Source organism: Trichosurus vulpecula, assembly GCF_011100635.1.
Source record: "Trichosurus vulpecula isolate mTriVul1 chromosome X unlocalized genomic scaffold, mTriVul1.pri SUPER_X_unloc_1, whole genome shotgun sequence".
Classification (NCBI taxonomy): Eukaryota; Metazoa; Chordata; class Mammalia; order Diprotodontia; family Phalangeridae; genus Trichosurus; species Trichosurus vulpecula.
In genome coordinates, this window is record NW_023494377.1 from 6,429,027 (window position 1) to 6,449,357 (window position 20,331).

The 20,331-nt window shown below is 39.5% G+C and overlaps 1 protein-coding gene across 1 annotated transcript in view; it reads right to left on the reverse strand.

Annotated features, from left to right (window-relative positions):
• LOC118833036 (maestro heat-like repeat family member 5) overlaps nt 1-20,331 on the reverse strand; it is a 138,403-nt gene that overhangs the window by 74,391 nt on the left and 43,681 nt on the right. Inside the window, exon 5 of the mRNA XM_036740429.1 lies at nt 1,976-2,092. Within this exon, the coding sequence (XP_036596324.1) occupies nt 1,976-2,092 (117 nt within the window). The remainder of the gene's footprint in view (nt 1-1,975; nt 2,093-20,331) is intronic.

Below are 20,331 nucleotides of genomic sequence, written 5' to 3' on the forward strand. Positions count from 1 at the left end.
AAGTACTTTCTGCTTAATCACCAAATCCAATAGATTTTCTCCTTTCTAGGTCTAATATTCCACATCTTGTATGTGGTTTCTTAGCCTTTCCAGGGTCCATCTAGGCACAAAACTAGTTAATAGTGAAAGACATACTGGTGGAGAGAAGAGAATAGTGGACTGAGAGTAAGGAAGACCTAGATTTGAATCCTACTTCTGTCACTTACTGTGTGACCATAAACTCTCAGACTCAATTATTTCATCTGCCTATAAGCCAGTTTTCCATCCACGCCTGAAGAATTTTGCATAAGATTTTCTTAATTGGTAGAGAGAATGATGACTCAACTGTATGTCTGCATGAGTTCATGAAAATGTTTTGAAGAGGACAGACATTCTTTATTTTCTCTGTGAAAGAGGAAAAACATGGCTCCAAACTCTCCTTGGGACTGAATCCAGATGCTTGGAGAGAGAAACAGACAGAATTTGAAATCTGCAGACACATAGGAAAAGCCAGCACTTCCACATGCCCCAGCTTGCCTCCCTAGAGACTTCAGGAAATGCCCTTTTGGATGAGATTAGGACCTCTCTCTTGGTTGAGGGAGATCTCATCTAGTTCCCGTGTAAAGAGCTCATTCACTTTCATGTATTTTCTGACATATTCTAATCTATGGAACACTGATTTCTGTTTAATATATACTTGGATAAATGGGTTTATTTGCAATTCACTATTTGTGATAGTCTTTTGTGTAATTAGCATTTGATGGGAAGGAGTTAAATCTATGGGTATAAGCTCAGGTATTAAAGCTTCCCCTTTAAAAAATAGTGGCCAGAGAAGTGATTTGAACTTAAAAAATGTGTCCCTAGGTCAGCAATATTTGGGGGAACAGATAGATATAATTCTAGTCAGGTATCTCTTCTTCTCAGAGGATGAACAGAGTGGCCACCTTTGTGGGCCCTTATCCTGCCTCCCTCCAAGGAAGAATAAGTTTCCATTGGCAGGGATGGGTAAGATTCCTGAAATTGCTGTTCATGACTGCTCTCAATCCTCCTGTCTGTACATTTAAACATCTTATGTGGATAAAAATGTGTCTCATAGGCAGAACATATCATTTCCTCCATCACTTTCTTAAGTCTAGACAATCACTAAAACAGTAACTCAAGTTTGCTGATCTCTGAGGTATAAATGTTCATAATGAAAATAATAATCAGCTTTGGAGTCAGCTGGAGCTTCCTTTAGCATACCCCTGACTATGATTAACACAAAGAGATAAAGAATTTTCAAATATATCCATTTTTTTGTTAATAAAAGCGCAAAGAAAGGAAACAAAAACAATAAAAAAGAATGGGAAAAAGGGAAAGGAACTGGTATTTCCAAAGTGAAAATTCCCCAGTATATAATGAAAGGAGGTTAATCCCCAGAGAAGCACAAGAAATGATTGTCTAAAAATCAAAAATACCACATTGTATCTCCTAGCTTGAATAGTTAAAATATAGCTAGAAGTTCAAGCTAGATACCCCTCTGGTCAGGAAATGTGAAGATCGAAGAAAAGAAAAAGGAAAGAAAACAGATCAAGTTGATTACTTCTAACAATAAAAGGATTCTAGATATAAGGTGAAAGGGACCTTAGGAGCTATTCAGTCCAATGCCTTCATATTACAGGTGAGGAAACTGAGATCCCATAGGTGAAGTGATATATTATGATATGTAAAATGATATATTAGCTGCTATGTACTCCTCCCACACATTGTGGCAAAAGATACAGGTGTGGAGTCTGTCTTCTCATTAGCTCACAGGGGGTTCAACTACCCACAAACTAAACTACAATTCTATTATGGTATCATTATAAGATCATCTCTATTCCTTGGCCTGATTGATTAATGAAGTGGGAAGTGAAGGAGCTCCACAGAAATTAAATCTAACATGTGGGAGGGGCCATTTCTAGTCCCAGTTGAGGAAGTAGGGCAGATGGGATGAGATCTCAAAGCATTTTCTTACCTCTCTCTGGGATGCACGCTTGTGGGAGGTGCCTAGGAGAGTGCTCAGGTGTTCCTTGACTACCCCGGCATTGTTAGATGCTCTCAGGACAACCCCATAATACACGTACAGGCAAGTCTAAAAACAGAAAGACATAACTCAGCCCAAAGAGACTTTCAGACTCACTGTACTGTCATAGGGTCATTCAAAAGACTTGTCAAATGCTCCTCCATCCAGATCCGTTCCATTGACTCCTGGCAATGGGGCAATACACAGCCCTTAGCAACCATGCATCTAGGTTCAAATCATACCTCCAAGAGTGGTAGATGTCATTTCGTATCTCCAGGGCTCAGTTCCTTATAATAATCATTTTACAGATGAGGAAACTGAGGCAAACAAGGTTAAGTGACTCACCCAGTAAGTGTCTGAGATTGGATTTGAACTCAGGTCTTCCTGATTCCAGGCTGAGAGTTCTATCCACTGAGCCACCTAGCTGCCACTCAATTTTATTAGTCTTTTCTAAGAATCAGCTTTTGGCATGATTTGTTTTCTTAAAAAATGTGCCTTTCTCTCTCCCCCCAAAGAAAACCATTCAAGTAAAACTAACCTAAAAAAATGACTTCCTATGACATATGCAGCACTCTGGTCCTATAATCAATCCCCTGCCCCTCTCCTGAGGAGGGGGGTCATCATCTGTACAACAGGACAGAGATTAGTCATCAAAATTAATTTGAGTTGCACAATATATTATAGACTAACCACTTAATTTGAGTCTTGCTATGGTTTTCTTTCATATTAATATGTTCCCGTAAGCAACTATGGGTCCATTTATGGGACTTAATGGAGCTTCTCAGAAGAACCAGATGAGCTAATTAGTGCTGAAAGGATTAGGCCCTTTTCTTTGTTGTAAAGCAAGGCTGCTAGGTTTAGCTGGATAGACCTAAGGGAGGGGGTCCAAGGCAGAAGTCACTAGGGAAATGTCAGTCTTCCAAATCGAGGCAGCAGCTGCCCCCTCCAAACGACAACCACCCTCCTCCACACCCCCTCCAGTTACGAGGCCATAACAGACACCTCCAAATCCATTTCCTTTTTCCTGTCTTTTTCCAAAGATAAGGGAGAGGGCATAACCAGGTGTGCCACCTGAGTGCTTCAGGCACAGTGGTCATGGCAGAAAGAGAGAGTTCATGGGTGTTTTGTGAGCAGCAGTTCCTAGGACCTGGCACATCTTTACCCCAAGTTAAGGGTGTACTAGTAAATATTTAACAACCTGTGTGTGTGTGTGTGTGTGTGTGTGTGTGTATGTGTTTGCAGGACACACTTTTAAGTTTAATCTGCACCATTAATAGTCTCTCCATCCCTTTCTTAAGTTTAGACTATCAACCAAACAATAAATCAAGTCCTAATTGGTGGCCTTTGCCAATTTCCAAGGTAGAAGTGATCATGATGAAAACTGAACATTTGGTTCTCCTGGGCCAGTTTGAACTAGTTCCAGCACATTCCTATGCCAAGCTCTCACCGGTTCAATGGGTTGGACTTCTTGGTCCGTCTCTATGTATCAGGTAACTCAGGAGGTAACTCAGGGATCAGGGCAGTTTAGAGAAGCTAAAGATGGCAAATGTTTTATAGGAAGAGGCAGAGTCCCACTCAAGTCCAAGTTAGTTTCTAGTCTGGAAAATTCTGTGCTTGGAACATTCCAAGTATCAGGTGGGAGATTAAGAATAGGGACAAGGAAAAGGGAAAGGGGTGTCAAGCAGGAGGAAGGGCTGTAGCTTTGGCCTTGACAGACTGTCAGATGGAATAAGACTCTAAGGGTCCACCTCTAGACTGAAGATTCTATAAACACATTTGCAGATTTTGTTTCTTGAGCCATTCTTTGTTTTTCTTTTAATTCAGCAGCATTCCACAGTCATCCAATGGGTTGGGCACTAACTCTAAAGAAGACCTGTTTTCAAGTTCTGTCTTTCACTTACTACCTATGTGACCTTAGGCAAGTCACTTCACCTATGGGATCTCAGTTTCCTCACCTGTAATATGAAGGCATTGGACTGAATAGCTTCTAAGGTCCCTTTCACCTTATACCTATAATCCTTTTATTGTTAGAAGCAATCAACTCGATCTGTTTTCTTTCCTTTTTCTTTTCATCGATCTTCACATTTCCTGACCAGAGGGGTATCTAGCTTGAACTTCTAGCTATATTTTAACTATTCAAGCTAGGAAATACAATGTGGTATTTTTGATTTTTAGACAATCACTTCTTATGCTTCTCTGGGGATTAACCTCCTTTCATTATGTACTGAGGAATTTTCTCTTTGGAAATGCCAGTTCCTTTCCCTTTTTCCCATTCTTTTTAAAATTGTTTCCTATCTTTGTTAAATGCCCTTTTATTTTTAACAAAAATGGATATATTTGAAAATTCTTTATCTCTTCATATTAATCATAGCCAGGGGTGTGCTAGAATAAGCTCCAGCTGATCCCAGAGCTGATTGTTGCTCTCCGTATGAGCATTTATACCTCAGAGATTGGCAAAGGAGCTACTGTTCTGGTGATTGTCTGGACTTAAGAAACTGATGGACAAAATGATAACATCCCAGATTCAACTGAAAAGTATGTCCTGTGTAATTTTTTTCAGAGCCAGTTGTTAAATATTTACCAGCATACCCCTATCATTATTATGACTAATAACATCCTTTCTATCCCAAATTCTAATTTGTCTAGCTCTATAACAGAAAAGATTATAACTTTATTTTTACATCTTTCTCTGTTAAATCTTGAAGAAGCCAGATGGCACTGTAGTGGATAGAGCACGGGGCCTGGAGTCAAGAAGACTCATCTTCCTGAGTTCATAACTGGCCTCAGACAATTACTATTCTTGTGACCCTGGGCAGGTCACTTAATCCTGTTTGCCTCAGTTTTCTCATCTGTAAAATGAGCTGGAGAAGGAAATGGCAAACCACTCCAGTGTCTTTGCCAAGAAAACCCTAAATGGGGTCATGAGGAGTTGGACATGATTGAAACAACTCAGCAACAACATACAACATCTTAGGTAGAAATAGGCTTAACAGATTCTTATTTTGTTAATCACTTATTATTAAGTCAGTGTAGATTTCTTCCTCCCCTGCTTGTAGGTAAGAACTAGTTTTGTTTATCTTTTTAGTGAAATCTATGTTTTCAAAGACATATGGTCATGTTTGCAAGTTATGTCACTTTGGGGAGCCAAATTCTTAAAAAAGAATGAGGAGAGGGAGTTTTCAACACAATAAAAGGCATGAAGCTTAAGCCAAGAGACAACATAATCGACAATGGAGAAACATTCGAGGCATTCCCACAAAGAATAGAAACAAAACAAGGATACCCACTTTCATTGCTTTCATTTGACAAAATTCTAGCAACTGGAATAAGACAGGAAGAAGAGATTAAAGGGCTGACCATGGAAATGGTCCAGATATTATCATTTGCAGATGACATGATAGGGTCTCTAGAAAAATCCACTTCAATGCAAAAATTAATGGAGACAAGAAATGAGGTCACGGGATATAAAATTAGCCTACAAAAATGATTTGCATTCTTATCAGCAATAAAGATCAGGAAGAAGTCAGAAAAAAGTCTCATTTACAATAACAACAAAACCCATTACATATGTGGGAACTAGTCTTCCCCAAAATACAGGACTTGTATAAAGACAACTACATAATTATAACAGCTGGAATAAAGGAAGAAAAATAACTGAAGAAACATTCATTGTTCATCTGATGGATTTGATTAATATAATTAAAAATGACTGCCTTAACAAATTAGTCTTCATATTTAGTAAAACATCAGTCAAAATACAAAAGAGTTTCTTTAAAGAACTGGACAAAATCATAAATGAAATTTGTATAGAAAAACAGACAAAACTATCAAAGGACGTGTTGAACAAAACAAAGTTGATCAAAGCCATATGGCACTCTCAGACTTAAATGTATATTACAAACCAACTGTTATGAAAACTGTCAAGTAGAGGACAAAAATAGAGTGAAATAGATCGATGGCATATAATGGAGATACTAGATAACTAATCAGATAAATATAAAAGATTAATGTTTGATAAATTTGTTGTTGCAGTTGTGCACGACTCTTCATGACCCCACTTGGGGTTTCCTTGGCAAAGATCCTGGCGTGGTTTGCCATTTGCTTCTCCAGCTCATTTTACAGATGAGAAAACTGAGGCAAACAGGGTTAAGTGATTTGCCCAGGATCACACAGGTATTAAGTGTCTGAGGCTGGATTTGAACTTGGTCCTTCCTGACTCCAGGTCTGCTGCTCTATCCACTGCACCACCTAGCTGCCTGTTGATAAATCTGGAGAAAAATTTTGGGGAGTAGAGCCAAGATGGCAGAAAGAAGCCAGGAAGTTGCCTGAGCTCTCCCCAGTTTTCCTCAGAAACAATGTTAAGTCAAGCCTCTAAATGGATTCTGGAGCAACAGAACCCATAAAAAGATGGATTGAAACAATTTTCCAGGTTAACATAACTTATAAGGACTTCAGGAAAGGTCTGTCTCACTTAGGTAAAAGGGAAGCGTAACCCAGCTTAGACAGTGTCCAGGCAAGCCAGCAGGAGGCTCTTAGCCACAGCACAGATCAGCAACTGAGGCCTCAGGTCCTGGCTCAGCAGGCCAGCAATGAAGCCTCCAGCCTTAGCACAGAAGGAAAATATTGAGCCCCAGAACCACAGCACAACAGATGCGACTAGGCTGGGTCACCCCCAACTGACCTGGAAAATAGAACAGGAGATATAATTTAAGAACTATTGGACTACCTGAAGGCCATGATCTAAAAAAGAACCTGGACAACATCTTTCAAGAAATTCTCAAGGAAAACTTCCCTGAGGTCCTAGAACCAGAGGGTAAAATAGTAATTGAAAGAATCCACCAATCACCTCCTGAAAGAGATCCCAAAATGAAAACACCCAGGAATATTGTAGCCAAATTCCAGAACTATCAGATCAAGGAGAAAATACTGCAAGCAGCCAGAAAGAAAAAAAATCAAATATCAAGGAACCACAGTCAGGATGACACAGGACTTAGCAACTTCTACATTCAAGAATCAGAGGTCTTGGAATAACATATTCTGGAAGGCAAAGGAGCTTGGATTACAGCCAAGAATCAACTACCCAGCAAAATCAGGCATAATCTTTCAGGGGGAAAGATAGACATTCAAAGAAATAGGGAACTTTCAAATGTTCCTGATGAAATGACCAGAGCTGAACAGAAAATTCGATCTTCAAATATAAGACTGAAGAGAAGCATAAAAAGGTAAACAGGAAAGGAAAAAAAAACTTGCTTTTCAATAAGATAGAAACTCTTTTCCCTACACTGGAAGATGATACTTGTAACTCTCGAGAACTGTATCTCTATTAGTGAAGCAGTTAGAAGTATACATAGACAGAGGGTGTGGGTATGAGTTGACTTTGATGTGATGATGTTACAAAAAATTAAGGGGTGGGAAAAAGTATTGTATTGGGAGAAGAGGAAAAGGAGAGGAAGAATAGGGAAAATTATATCACATGAAGAGGCAAAAAGACCTATTATGATAGAAGGAAAGAAGAGAGGGGGTGAGCATTGTTTGAACCTTACTCTCATCAGATTTGGCTCAAAGAGGGAATAACATATACACTCAGTTGAGTATAGAAATTTATCTTAGCCTATAGGAAAGTAGGAGGGGAAAGGAAAAAGAAGAGGGAAATGGTGGCTTGATAGAAGGGAGGGCATAAGTAGGAAGGGAAAAAGGGAAGAAAAGGGGGGGAGGTGACAGATTCAAGAGCACATTGAGGGAGGTGGTTGTCAGAAGCAAAACTCTGGTGAGGAGGGACAGGATAAAGGAGAGAAAAAGTATGAACAGGGGAAAATAGGATGGAGGGAAAGACACAGTTAGTAATCACAACTGAATGTGAATGGGATGGACTCTCCCAAGAAACAGAAGCAGAGAGGAGAGTGGATTAAAAAGCAGAATCCGACAATATGTTGTTTAAAAGAAATATATTTGAAGCAGAGAGATACACACAAAGTAAAGGAAAAGGGCTGAAGCAGAATATATTATGCTTCAGCTGAAGTAAAAATAGCAGGTGTAGCAATCTTTATCTCAGACAAAGCAAAAACAAAAATAGATCCAATTAAAAGAACAAAGAAGGAAACTACATCTTGCTGAAAGGTACCATAGACAATGAAGTAATATCAATACTAAACACATAGGCACCAAGCTCATAGGAGACATTAAGTGAATTACAGGAAGAAATAGAGAGCAAAACTATACTAGTAGGGGACCTCAACCTCTCCTCTCAGAACTAAATAAATCTAACCATAAAATAAACAAGAAAGAAGATAAGGAGGTGAATAGCATTTCAGAAAAGTTAGATATGATAGACCTCTGGAGAAAATTCAATGGAGATGGAAAGGAATATACCTTTTTCTCAGTGGTACATGGAACCTACACAAAAACTGATCATATATTAGGGCACAATCAAACACAGAAAGGCAGAAATATTGAATGCATCCATTTCAGATCATGCTGCCATAAAAATTACATATAATAAAGGGCCATGGAAAAATAGGCTAAAAACTAATTAGGAACTAAATAATAAAATCCTAAAGAATGAGTAGGTCATGGAAAGCAGGGACTTGCATGAGCTCCCCCTGCCCCAAGTCCCTCCAAAAACCTATAAAAATGGCTCTGAACAAATTCTAAAGCTGCAGAACCCACTAAATAGCAGAGGGAAGCAGGGCTTCCAGCCTGGATGGTCACTGGGTAAGGTCTATCACACAGAGCTGGGAGCAGAGTGGAGCAGATCACAGCATGGGCTTCGCCCAAACCAACCAGACCAGGAGCCAGGCAGAACAGGCCCTAGCACTCTGAATCAGTGAGTTATGGCAGTTACCAGACTTCTCAACCCACAAACACCAAAGACAACAGAGAAGGTTAGTGGGAAAAGCTGCAGGGACAGAGTGAAAGGAGTTCTCAGTTCAGCCACTGCCCCCGGGGGCAGCGGAGGTGGTGTAGCTCTGAGGACAGAACTACAGCTGCAGTTGCTTCCAGCCCCAGGCCCACCTGGTGGGAGGAATTAAGTGGTGGATCACAGTGGGAGCGCAGAGCCTGCTTGGATCTGAGTCGTGGTCCGGGTTAGCGGTTCTTGGGGGAGGAGGAGCGCTGGTGTGACAGAGCTTACTGTGTAGAAATAGCTCAGAAAACAACAGCTCAGCCCCTCAAGTTTGGGACAAAGTACTCTCTACTCTACAAGCAGTCATACCCCAACGAAAAACTCAAGGGTCAAGTAGTTGGCTGGGAACATGGCCAGGCAGCAAAAGCAGACTCAGATTCAGAATCAGACTTTGGAATCTTTCTTTGGTGACAAAGAAGACCAAAACATACAGCCAGAAGAAGTCAACAAAGTCAAAGAGCTTACATCAAAAGCCTCCAAGAAAAAGATGAACTGGTCTCAGGCCATGGAAGAGCTCAAAAAGGATTTGGAAAAGCAAGTTAGAGAAGTAGAGGAAAAATTGGGAAGAGAAATGAGAAGGATGTGAGAAAACCATGAAAAACAAGTCAATGCCTGGCCAAAGGAGACCCAAAAAAAACCTGAAGAAAATAACACCTTAAACATAGACTAACTCAAATGGCAAAAGAGCTCCAAAAAGCCAATGAGGAGAAGAATGCCTTGAAAGGCAGAATTAGCCAAATGGAAAAGGAGGTCTAAAAGACCACTGAAGGAAATACTACCTTAAAAATTAGATTGGAGCAAGTGGAAGCTAGTGACTTTATGAGAAATCAAGATATTATAAAACATAACCAAAGGAATGAAAAAATGGAAGACAATGTGAAATATCTCACTGGAAAAACCACTAACCTGAAAAATAGATCCAGGAGAGATAATTTAAAAATTATTGGACTACCTGAAAGCCATGATCAAAAAAAGAGCCTAGATATCATCTTTTAAGAAATTATCAAGGAGAACTGCCCTGATACTCTAGAGCCACAGGGCAAAATAGAAATTGAAAGAATCCACCGATTGCCTCCTGAAAAAGATCTCAAAAAGAAAACTCCTAGGAATATTGTCGCCAAATTCCAGAGCTCCCAGATCAAGGAGAAAATGCTGCAAGCAGCCAGAAAGAAACAATTTGAGTATTGTGGAAACACCATCAGGATAACACAAGATCTAGCAGCTTCTACATTAAGGGATCAAAGGGCTTGCAATATGATATTCCGGAGGTCAATGGAGCTAGGATTAAAACCAAGAATCACCTACCCAGCAAAAGTGAGTATCATGCTCCAAGGCAAAATATGGATTTTCAGTAAAATAGAGGGCTTTCAAGCTTTCTCAATGAAAAGACCAGAGCTGAATAGAAAATTTGACTTTCAAACACAAGAATCAAGAGAAACATGAAAAGGTAAACAAGAAAGAGAAATCATAAGGGACTTACTAAAGTTGAACTGTTTTGTTTACATTCCTACATGGAAAGATGATATGTATAATACCTCAGTATTAGGGTAGCTGAAGGGAATATATATATATAGACAGAGGGCACAGGGTGAGTTGAATATGAAGGGATGATATCTAAAAAAGTAAAATAAAATTAAGGGATGAGAGAGGAATATATTGAGAGAGGGAGATAGGGAGAGATAGAATGGGGTAAATTATCTCGCATAAAAGTGGCAAGAAAAAGCAGCTTTGTTGGGAGGGAAGAGGGGGCAGGTGAGGGGCAATGAGTGAATCTTGCTCTCATCGGATTTGACCTGAGGAGGGAATAACATACACACACAATTGGGTATCTTACCCCACAGGAAAGAAGGAGGAAGGAGATATAAAAGGGGGGACAATAAAAGAGAGGGCAGATAGGGGGAGAAAGTAATCAAAAACAAACACTTTGGAAAAGGGACAGGGTCAAGGGAGAAAATTCAATAAAGAGGGATAGGATAGGAAGGAGCAAAGTATAGTTAGTCTTTCACAACATGAGTATCATGGAAGGGTTTTGCATAATGATACGCATGTAGCCTCTGTTGAATTGTTTGCCTTCTTAGGGAGGGTGGGTGGGGAGGGAAGACGGGAGAGAATTTGGAACTTAAAGTTTTAAAGGCAGATGTTCAAAAAAAAAGTTTTTACATGCAACTAGGAAATAAGATATACAGGCAATGGGGAATAAAAATTTATCTCGCCTTACAAGAAAGTAAGAGAAAAGGGGATGGGGGGAGTGGGATGACAGAAGGGAGGGTTGACTGGGGAACAGGGCAATCAGAATATATGCTATCTTGGAGTGGGGAGGAGGGTAGAAATGAGGAGAAATTTTGTAATTCAAACTCTTGTGAAAATTAATGCTGAAAACTAAAAATATTAAATAAATAATGACTTTTAAAAAAAGAATGAGTAGGTCAAACAACAAATCATAGAAACAACCAATAACTTCATCCAAGAGAATGACAATAATGAGACAACATACCAAAACTTATGGGATGCAGAGAAGGCATTTGTACCACCTAGCACAATGCCTGGCACATAGTAGGTGTTTAATAAAGGTTTATTTTTAAAGTGTGAACCCATCACATCCTTGGTGAAGCAGAAAACACTGATCCTGTCCAATAAAATAATAGAAGTGGCACAACTGGGAGAAGGAGAAAGATGTGGTGGTGCAGCTAGCGCCAGCTGCAGTGGAAGAGGCTTAAAGCCTTAGTCTTGGTCAGGCTTCTCCCAGTGGAGTTTCTACAGAGCAATAGCACAGCTGTGCCCTGAACACCCACCAAAAGAACAACTTTAAAATCCTGAATACCATGCTGTGGGAAAAAAATATAAGAAAACTTCCCAGAAGTTTCAAAATCACCGAAACAAATGGAATAGAATGTTCTCAAAGCAAAGGCATTTGAGCTGCAAACCAAAACAACATGTTCTGTGAGCTGAGCATAATCATCAATAAAAAAGATGGGCCTTCAATAAGAGAGAAGTATTTGAGGTACTCCTCCAAAAACAGAGGAGAGAAGAATATTGGACTTGCAATACTCTAAGCAAGAGCAAGAAAAGAAAGGTACATAAATATAATCATGAAAAGAATAGTGAAATAACATTTTCTCCTGTTTATAGGCCATTGCTAAAAAAATAGAAAGGAAGGAAGGTAGGAAGAAAAGAAAGGAAGGAAGGGAAGGAGTGAGGGAGAGAGGGAGGAAATAAAGGAGAGAGAGAGAGGGAGGAAGGGAGGGGGAAGAGAGGGGGAGGGAGGGAGAGGGAGAAAGAGGGAGAGATTGGACTGAGGAGGAAAAGAAAGAACAAAGAGGCAACATCAGAGGACGTAAAGACTGAATATTTCAAGAGACAAGAACTGGAAACAAAGCAGATGCCCAATGATTGTTGTTCAGTCATTTCAGGCACGTCCAACCCTTTGTGCACCCATTTGGGGTTTTTGCGGCAAAAATACTGGAGTGGTTTGCCATTTCCTTCTCCAGTGGATCCATTTTGTTAAGCAATCAGAGATCAAGTGACTTGTCCAGCATCACACAGCTAGGAAATGTCTAAGGCTGAATTTGAACTCAGGTCTTCCTGACTCCAGGCCCAGTGCTCTATCTACTGCGCCACCAGTTGCCTCTCGTTCAGCCCGCTGACTGGGGAATGATTAAACAAATTGTGGGTACGTGATTATCAAGGCGAAATGAATTTATGGAGTTCACTCCAGGCAGGTTGTATCCTGAGTTCCAAGAACAAAATGACTCACTGCTTGGGTCTTTGGGAGCTACGTGGCAAAAATATCCCAACTTCCTGGCTTCTCTTGCCATGCGACCGCGGACTTTTGAGCAATTTAGAATGAGGTGATAAACAGCAGAAAGAGGACAGGGGGCTACATCTGCTAAAAGAAGAGACTTCCAACTGGCTTCCCGCCTTGGCTGTAGCTTTCCAGGTGAGAAGATGGATGGAGAAGGATAATCATTCTTAACCTTGACATTGGGGGTTCCCTATGCAGAGCATCCACTCAACTAGCTCGACTTATACGTGGAATTTCTGGCTGCCTTTTGTCTCTCTTGTATGTTCCCCTCCTTTTGCATTGAGCTTTGAGCATTAAAAGGTCCTGAGAGGGCAGCAGGCTTACCCCAGGGCAATGGTGCTGGTGGCAGCAGCAACATTAGCAGGAGTAATGGGCTGGTGCCAAGAGAAGAGTCAGTATCAGAGAGAGCAGGGCCACCGGAAAGGTGACCATACTTGGCATTTAAGCAGATTGTGCTCAGGGGAGGTGATATGAAAAACGGGTAATTGACGACATGGCCCGAACTGTTTATGTCACAACAAGGCCTGGATAATTAGCCCCTAACTGAGTGTACTAGTAATAAGTTACTGTATTCTGTTCTAATCATTCTGAGATACACATTGTGTTTCTTTTATATTCACCATTCCCTTTCTAAATGTGAATAAATCTATTCACACACCTTTATTTCTATACAAGTGCCTTTTTTATACTCCCCCCCAAGTCTCTTTTTCAGGGGAAACTCTAAGAGAAGAGCCAATGGCAACTACTATAATTAGCAACTTTACTCAGGAAGCCAAGGTGGGGGTGATGAACCAACGAATGTGAGAATTGGGGAGCCTATTTCCCTTCCTGGAAAAGTTAGACTTATACCAGTGCCAAATCCTGGGCAAACCACTAAAGCAGATTTTTTTTTTAAAAATTAGGGATTAGTGTAGGTGATCAAGTCTTGTGGCCTCAACAGAGTGGTACATTACTAGTCACTGTGCTAGTCACTGTTGGGACCTAGTCTGGAATCATTGGCTGGGGGCGGGGTCACATTTACCCATGGAGGATGGTCTCCATCCTGGACACTTAATATTGGATCTACTTTTCAGGGATCCACTAGGACAAAAACTAGAATTTTTTTTCTATTTTGTCTCAGATTCTAATTGAACAACCTGCTTTCCAGTGTGTTTTCTTTCAAAATCAAATTGCTTTCTGTGAGACAGTCTTTGTTTGTGTGAAGGCCTTTATTTTCTCCTTATACTTATTTACTGTGTATTAGGCCTGTCGTGTAACTACACTTGTTAATTTTGCTTAGTTTTCTATTAGTTATGTGCACCTAGTTTAGCTGCTTTATTTTGATATTTAGCAGAGCTACTGATGTTGTTTTAAGTTGGTTGTTTTTATTGATATGCATGAAGTGACGTGATATGTGTATGCATTGTGTCCTGCATATAATTTAGAGCTGTGTTCACTGAATCGGCTTGCCAAGTGATGCTTTGTGTTGTGCTATGTCTAGTGTATGTATTATCAACGTATATTTGCTGAGCATGGCAACCTAGTACCTCCTCTGGGGTCATTCCCCCAGTGGGTACTCACACTCACCCTTTGTAGTCACCATAGGGTACAGCTATTACTTTTACCCTCAGAGTTCTAAGGGAAACCCTGAGGAGCTGAGGGTTGTAGTACTGTCAGTCATGAGCCCCCAGTAGTATGCTCTCCATTAACAGTTAGGTAGCAGATACCAATTAGCTTTTAGAAAAGGGATTGACTGAGAAGGTATAGCAAGAATAATTGGTATAAGATATTCTCCTCCAACTAGTAGGTGTACTCTCCTCTTGCCCTAGGAAAAATGAACTCAAACTTAAAGTATAATGATAGTGAGTCACATATGTAGAGAAAAATGTCCCAACTTCTAGTCCTAGAGGTCCTTTTCTCCCTTCATAGAGTCCTCATTAAGTATTCTTTTGGTATAGCTCCCTATTGGTGCAGCCCAGATGGATCTTGAGCATCAGTATCTCTGTTGAGTCCATAGCTAGCACTTCTCTTTGCCATGAGTGGTAACACTCCCTGAAACTTTTGTTGTTCTCAGCTACCTCTTCCCAAAACCATCTGTAGGTACTTTCACTGTCAACAGCCATTACTGCTCTGGTGGCCACTGGGCTCTGCCATTGAATCCAGTCACCAGAGGGACCTCTAAAGGAACTTTGGATCTCTGAGACACAACATTGCTGCCTGGACACATCCACCTTGGTGTACTCATTCACCTAATATCATGAAGAATAAACACAGAGACAGAGGTGGCCATGTGCTCACCACTTCCATTGACCAAGGAGGGGTACACACTAAGCAGCTACCCTTTTGCTCACCTGGCTCTCAGGTCAGTTCAAAGCAATCTAGCTTCCTTGAAGCCACAAAGAGAATGTGAGATGGACAGATAGCACCTTTTGTATTCACTCACTTCCAGTTCAGCCACTCCTGAGCTATCATTTCTGACTCCATAATGAATTAGATTTTTTTGTCATCACATAGTACTGACCCCTGAGAATCTCATGGCCAGAAATTGGGTCACCAGAGTTTCCATGTGGTTGGATTAGAAGCAGTCAGATAATATCTGTGCATGCTGTAAAGATTGCCCTCCACCTTCCAAATGATGAGTCCACCCTATTACACGTGTACATAAGGAAATGTTATTATGCTATGAGAAGTGCTGAATATAGCAAAGCATGAGAAGATACATAAAATGATGCAGAGTGAAGAAAACAGAAACAACAACAAAAAACAATATACACAACGACTACAAAAATGTAAGGGGCAGCTAGGTGGCATTGCAGGGGATACAGCAATGGGCCTGGAGTCAGGAAGACTCACCTTCCTGAGTTCAAACCTGGCCTCAGACACTATCTGTGTGACACTGGGCAAGTCACTTCCCCCTGTCTGCCTCAGTTGCCTCATGTGTAAAATGAGCTGGAGAAGGCAATGGCAAACCACTCCAGGATCTCTGCCGAGAAAAGCCCAAATGGGGGTCACGGAGAATCAGACATGACTGAAGTGACTGAACAACAAAAACAACAATGTAAATGGAAAGAACAACAGAATAATTGAAACTGAATGCTGAAATTATAATAAGCAGGCTTGGCTCCAAAGATGAGACGTGAGAAGGCAGAGGAGGAGGGGGGGTGGAAGTAGAGTATAGAATACCGTATATACTGCCAGAATTTTTCAATATGTTGGTTAGTTTTGCTGAACTGTTTTTTTCTTTTTTTATGCTTTGTCATAAGGGGAGACTCTCTGAGGGAAGTAGAGAGGGATGCATTGGGAAATGTAGGTGATATAAAAAAAAAAGAAAACAATAATTTAAAAAAATATATAAGGAGACCTTTAAAAATAAGTAAAAGGGTAGACAGAGCTGAATTAATCCTGTTAATTAAATCCCCAGCACTCCTATAAGTGAATCAACATCTTCTGTGGGAAGGAGAATGCCGTGGTAAATCGGATGAATAGAGAAGAGACAAGAGATAGAGGGGAGCAGGAGTTGTATACCCTCCTAGACCAGATGTGAACAAACAAAGGATAGTAATTTGGTTGTTGTGTTGTTTGTCCTTCATTCTTGAAAACAACCAATGACATCACAGGGTGATGTCTTGACTTGTGTGTAAATTGGATTTAAGTGAGGCAGAGTTGTACGAAATCATCGGCCTCGCTCTCTCTTCCGGAGTCATTGGATTCCAGTGGCAAGACAAAAGTCTAGATGACTAGTGATGGCCTGGGATACAGTGGATGACTTTGGTATCTTTGATGTCTGACCAAGCTCTAAGTCCTCCACAGAATTTTCAAAGAGTACCAATGACATGGTGCAATGTCTTGATTTGTGCATTCATGCACAAATTTAAGTGAGGATTTGTTGGATTTAAGTGAGGCAGAGTTGCAAAAAGTCGTCAGCCTCACTCTCTTCCAGAGTCATCTAAGTCCACTGGCAAGACAAAAGTCAAGATGAATGGTGATGGCCTGGGATGCAGTGATAACAATAGAATCAGTAATTTGATTATTCTCTTAATAGAAGTGTGTATGGGGAAGAAGGGCTGAGGGAAAATAGTATAAAAAAGAATAATTATCTCATACAAATGAGGTGAGAGAGAAGAACTGATACAGAGGAATTAGATGGGGGAGGAGGGTGGGTAGTTCTGGAACCTTACTCTCATCAGAAAGGGGTTAAAGAGGGAACAATACATATATATCTAGAAGTGTATAAAAGTCTTCTAAATTCAGAAAGAAATAAGAGGGCAAGGAGAAAGGGAGGGGGGAGAGGATAAGAGAGGGAGAGGGAATAGGATAGAAGGGAGTGTAGATTAATGGGAAAGGGATAAGGTGGGAACAACATATATATTTAGAAGGGTATAAAAATCTAAATTCAGAAAGAAATAAGAGAGTAAGGGGACAGGTTAGAGGGAAAAGATAAGGGAGGGATTCTTGGAGGAGGGGTAAGTTAAGGAATAAGAAGGCAAGCTAGGGAGTAGAAATAGAGGAGTAAGGAAGGATAGGAATAGAGTGAGAAGGATAGTGAGGAAAATAGGAAGAAGAAAAATATACAAGCGATTATAGTTTAGAACGTGGATGAGATAATTTACCCATAAAATGAAAAACTGATCATAGATTAAAAACTTGAATTCAATAATATGTTGCTTTTAGGAAATGCTATAAAAATGAGAGATACACACAAACATAAAATAAAGTTCAGAAGTAGAATTTATTATGTAAAAAAGCAGGGATAGTAATCATGATCTCAGACAAAGTTAAAGTTAAAATCAGATTTAAGCAAAAGAGAAAAATAGAGAAACCCCACTATTTGTCAGCATATTAATCCATAGTTTTAGACCACGTACAATAACTAAACAGTATAAAAATATGACAGACACAGGAACTACATGAATATAAACACAAAACACCTTTTATACAAAGTTAGATCTAAATAATTGAAGTAATATTTATTGTACATAGGTAGGTAAAGGTAATATAATAAAAATGACAATTTTACCTAACTAATCTATTTATGTGGTACCATCCCAGTTAAATTACTAAAAATTATTTTACTGAGTCAGAAAAAATAATAACAAGGTTCATTTGGAAGAACAGAGTGTCAGGAACTTCAAAAAAACCAGGGGAAAAAGATATGAAGGAAATAAATTCAGTAGCATCAGACCTTAAACCATATCATAAGGTGAGAGCAGCATTGAAGTGTACAATGGATAATTTTATTTTAAATAAAACTTTTCCTATATAAATAAAACCCATGTAGCCAAGAATAGAGGGAATGCAGAAAAATCGGAGGAAAAAACTCTCAGTCTCCCAAATAGAATGAGATTGGGTTGGAATATTGTTGTGGTGTAGGAAAGGAGGAGACAGTAGATTTTAAAAAATATGGAAACATTTGGACTCATGAAAGATGTTATCTACCTACAGAGAAACAGATGACAAGTGGAAATAAGCATAATGTGGTCTTATATATATGCATTTGAGTGTGTATGTATGTGTTTATGGATATCAACATATATGTATATACACATGGATATCTATGCATATGTATGTATATAGGGATATCTATGTACACATGTATATACGTGTGTGTGTGTGTGTGTGTGTATATATATATATATATATTATATATATATATAAATATAAATATATCCATGCTTAATTGTAGCCTTCTTGGGGAAGGGGGAGGAAGGGGAAAAAATAAAGTAAAAAGTACATAGCAAAGGACAAAAGAAAACATACAAGGAAGCAAAGAAAAGCTGGACAGCTTTGAAAATAATGTGTAATATTTATTATATAGGTTTTCTGGAAATGGAAATGTATTATTTTGTTGAACCTTCACACGTTCTGCTGTGTGCATGGCAATGTATTTTTCCTTTTCTTATTTTGTATTTAAGTTTAAAATAAATTCAAATATAATGAAAGAAAAGAAAGTAATAGAGTTCTGCTAAGGAATCTCAGCATCCATGCAACACACAAGAAAGGACTGATGGGAAGTCAGCCCTGACCTAGTCATTGAAAGATTGGGCAACTTGCCTGTATACAAAACAGCCCCAAAGAATTGCTGGAGCCACACAAAATCAGTACATCATAGCCACCTGTTGCTTGCTTAGTTCATGGGACTCCCAAGTGAGAAGGAAGAAAGGAGCAATGAACAATAAACCAAGGGGACTCTGAGAAGAATACTCTCTCCATTTGCACTCAACAAGCATCATAAGGACTTAATAATAATAGCAGAAATGCAACAAAAGATAAAAATGACAAATGTTGGAGGGGCTGTTGGAAAACAGGCACACTAATACATTGTTGGTGGAGATGTAAATTGGTCTAGCGATTCTAGAAAACAATTTGGAACCACAACCAAAAAGTCACTAAACTTTGACCCAGCTATACCACTACCAGGCTTATACTCTAAAAGAGATCAAAGAAAGAAGAAAAGGACTCATATGTATAGGAATGTTTATAATAGTTCTTTTCATGGTAGCCCCAAATTGAAAAATTAAGGTGATGCCCAGCTATTGTGGAATGGCTACATAAATAAAACTAACATAATGTGGTGCAGTGGATAGAGCGGCGGGCCTGAAGTCATGAAGAATCTTCTCGAATTCAAATCTGGCCTCAGACATTTACTAGCTGTGTGACCTTGTTTGCCTCAGTTTCCTCATTTGTAAAATGAGCTGGAGAAGGAAATGGCAGATCACTCTGGTACCTTGGCCAAGAAAACCCCAAACAGGCTCACGAAGAGTCAGACACAACTAAAAAAGACTGAACAATAACAATGTAATGGACTAATATTGTGTCATCAAAATTACAAAATTAACAATTTCATAAAAAACTGGAAATACCTGTATAAACTGGTACAGAGTGAAGGGAGAAGAACCAGAATAACTGATACAATGACAATAACACCATAGAGAAAAACAATTTGATCTGTAACTGTGATAAACCATGGAGTCCAGAGGACTAAAGATAAAGCAATGAAGCTCTGCACTTAGCTCTTGCCTGGGATATGATGAACTTAAAATGAAGAATGAGCCATTCATTTTTGAACATGGTCTGTGCAGGAGTTTCTTTTGTTGTATTTTTTATGAGTTAACTATGAATTCTATTCCCTTTCATGGAGGGACAGGATGTTCAAAGTGAGATCTGGCTTCATGATGAAGTTTGAAGATTTGGGAACTCTAATTGATAAGGATACGTGTTGAGGAGCTCCCAGTCTTTTCTGAACTTATGAGTGGTCTTTCAACCAACTCAGTTTGGGAATATATTCAAGACCCTCAGCAGTTTTAAAAAGAGGGGGAGTCCTACAATTGACAGTTTCTCATAATTAGCCTAAGGATGATACATATGGAATAAATTTGGCAGTTGGCTGTTATTTCAGGATAGACAGCCCACCCAATTATGGTGTTTATCCTGAATAAGACCTTGGAAGAAGCCACTATTATCACAGAGTCACCCAGAAGGAGTGACAAAGGTCAATCAGGTTTCTATTGAAAGTTACAAAGGGTGGTGAACTTTTAGCATACAAAATAAAAGGTTATAAGCAACTATACTTCAAAGAACACTACTAATTCAACATGCAAACAAAAAGAACTAGAATAAACTATACTT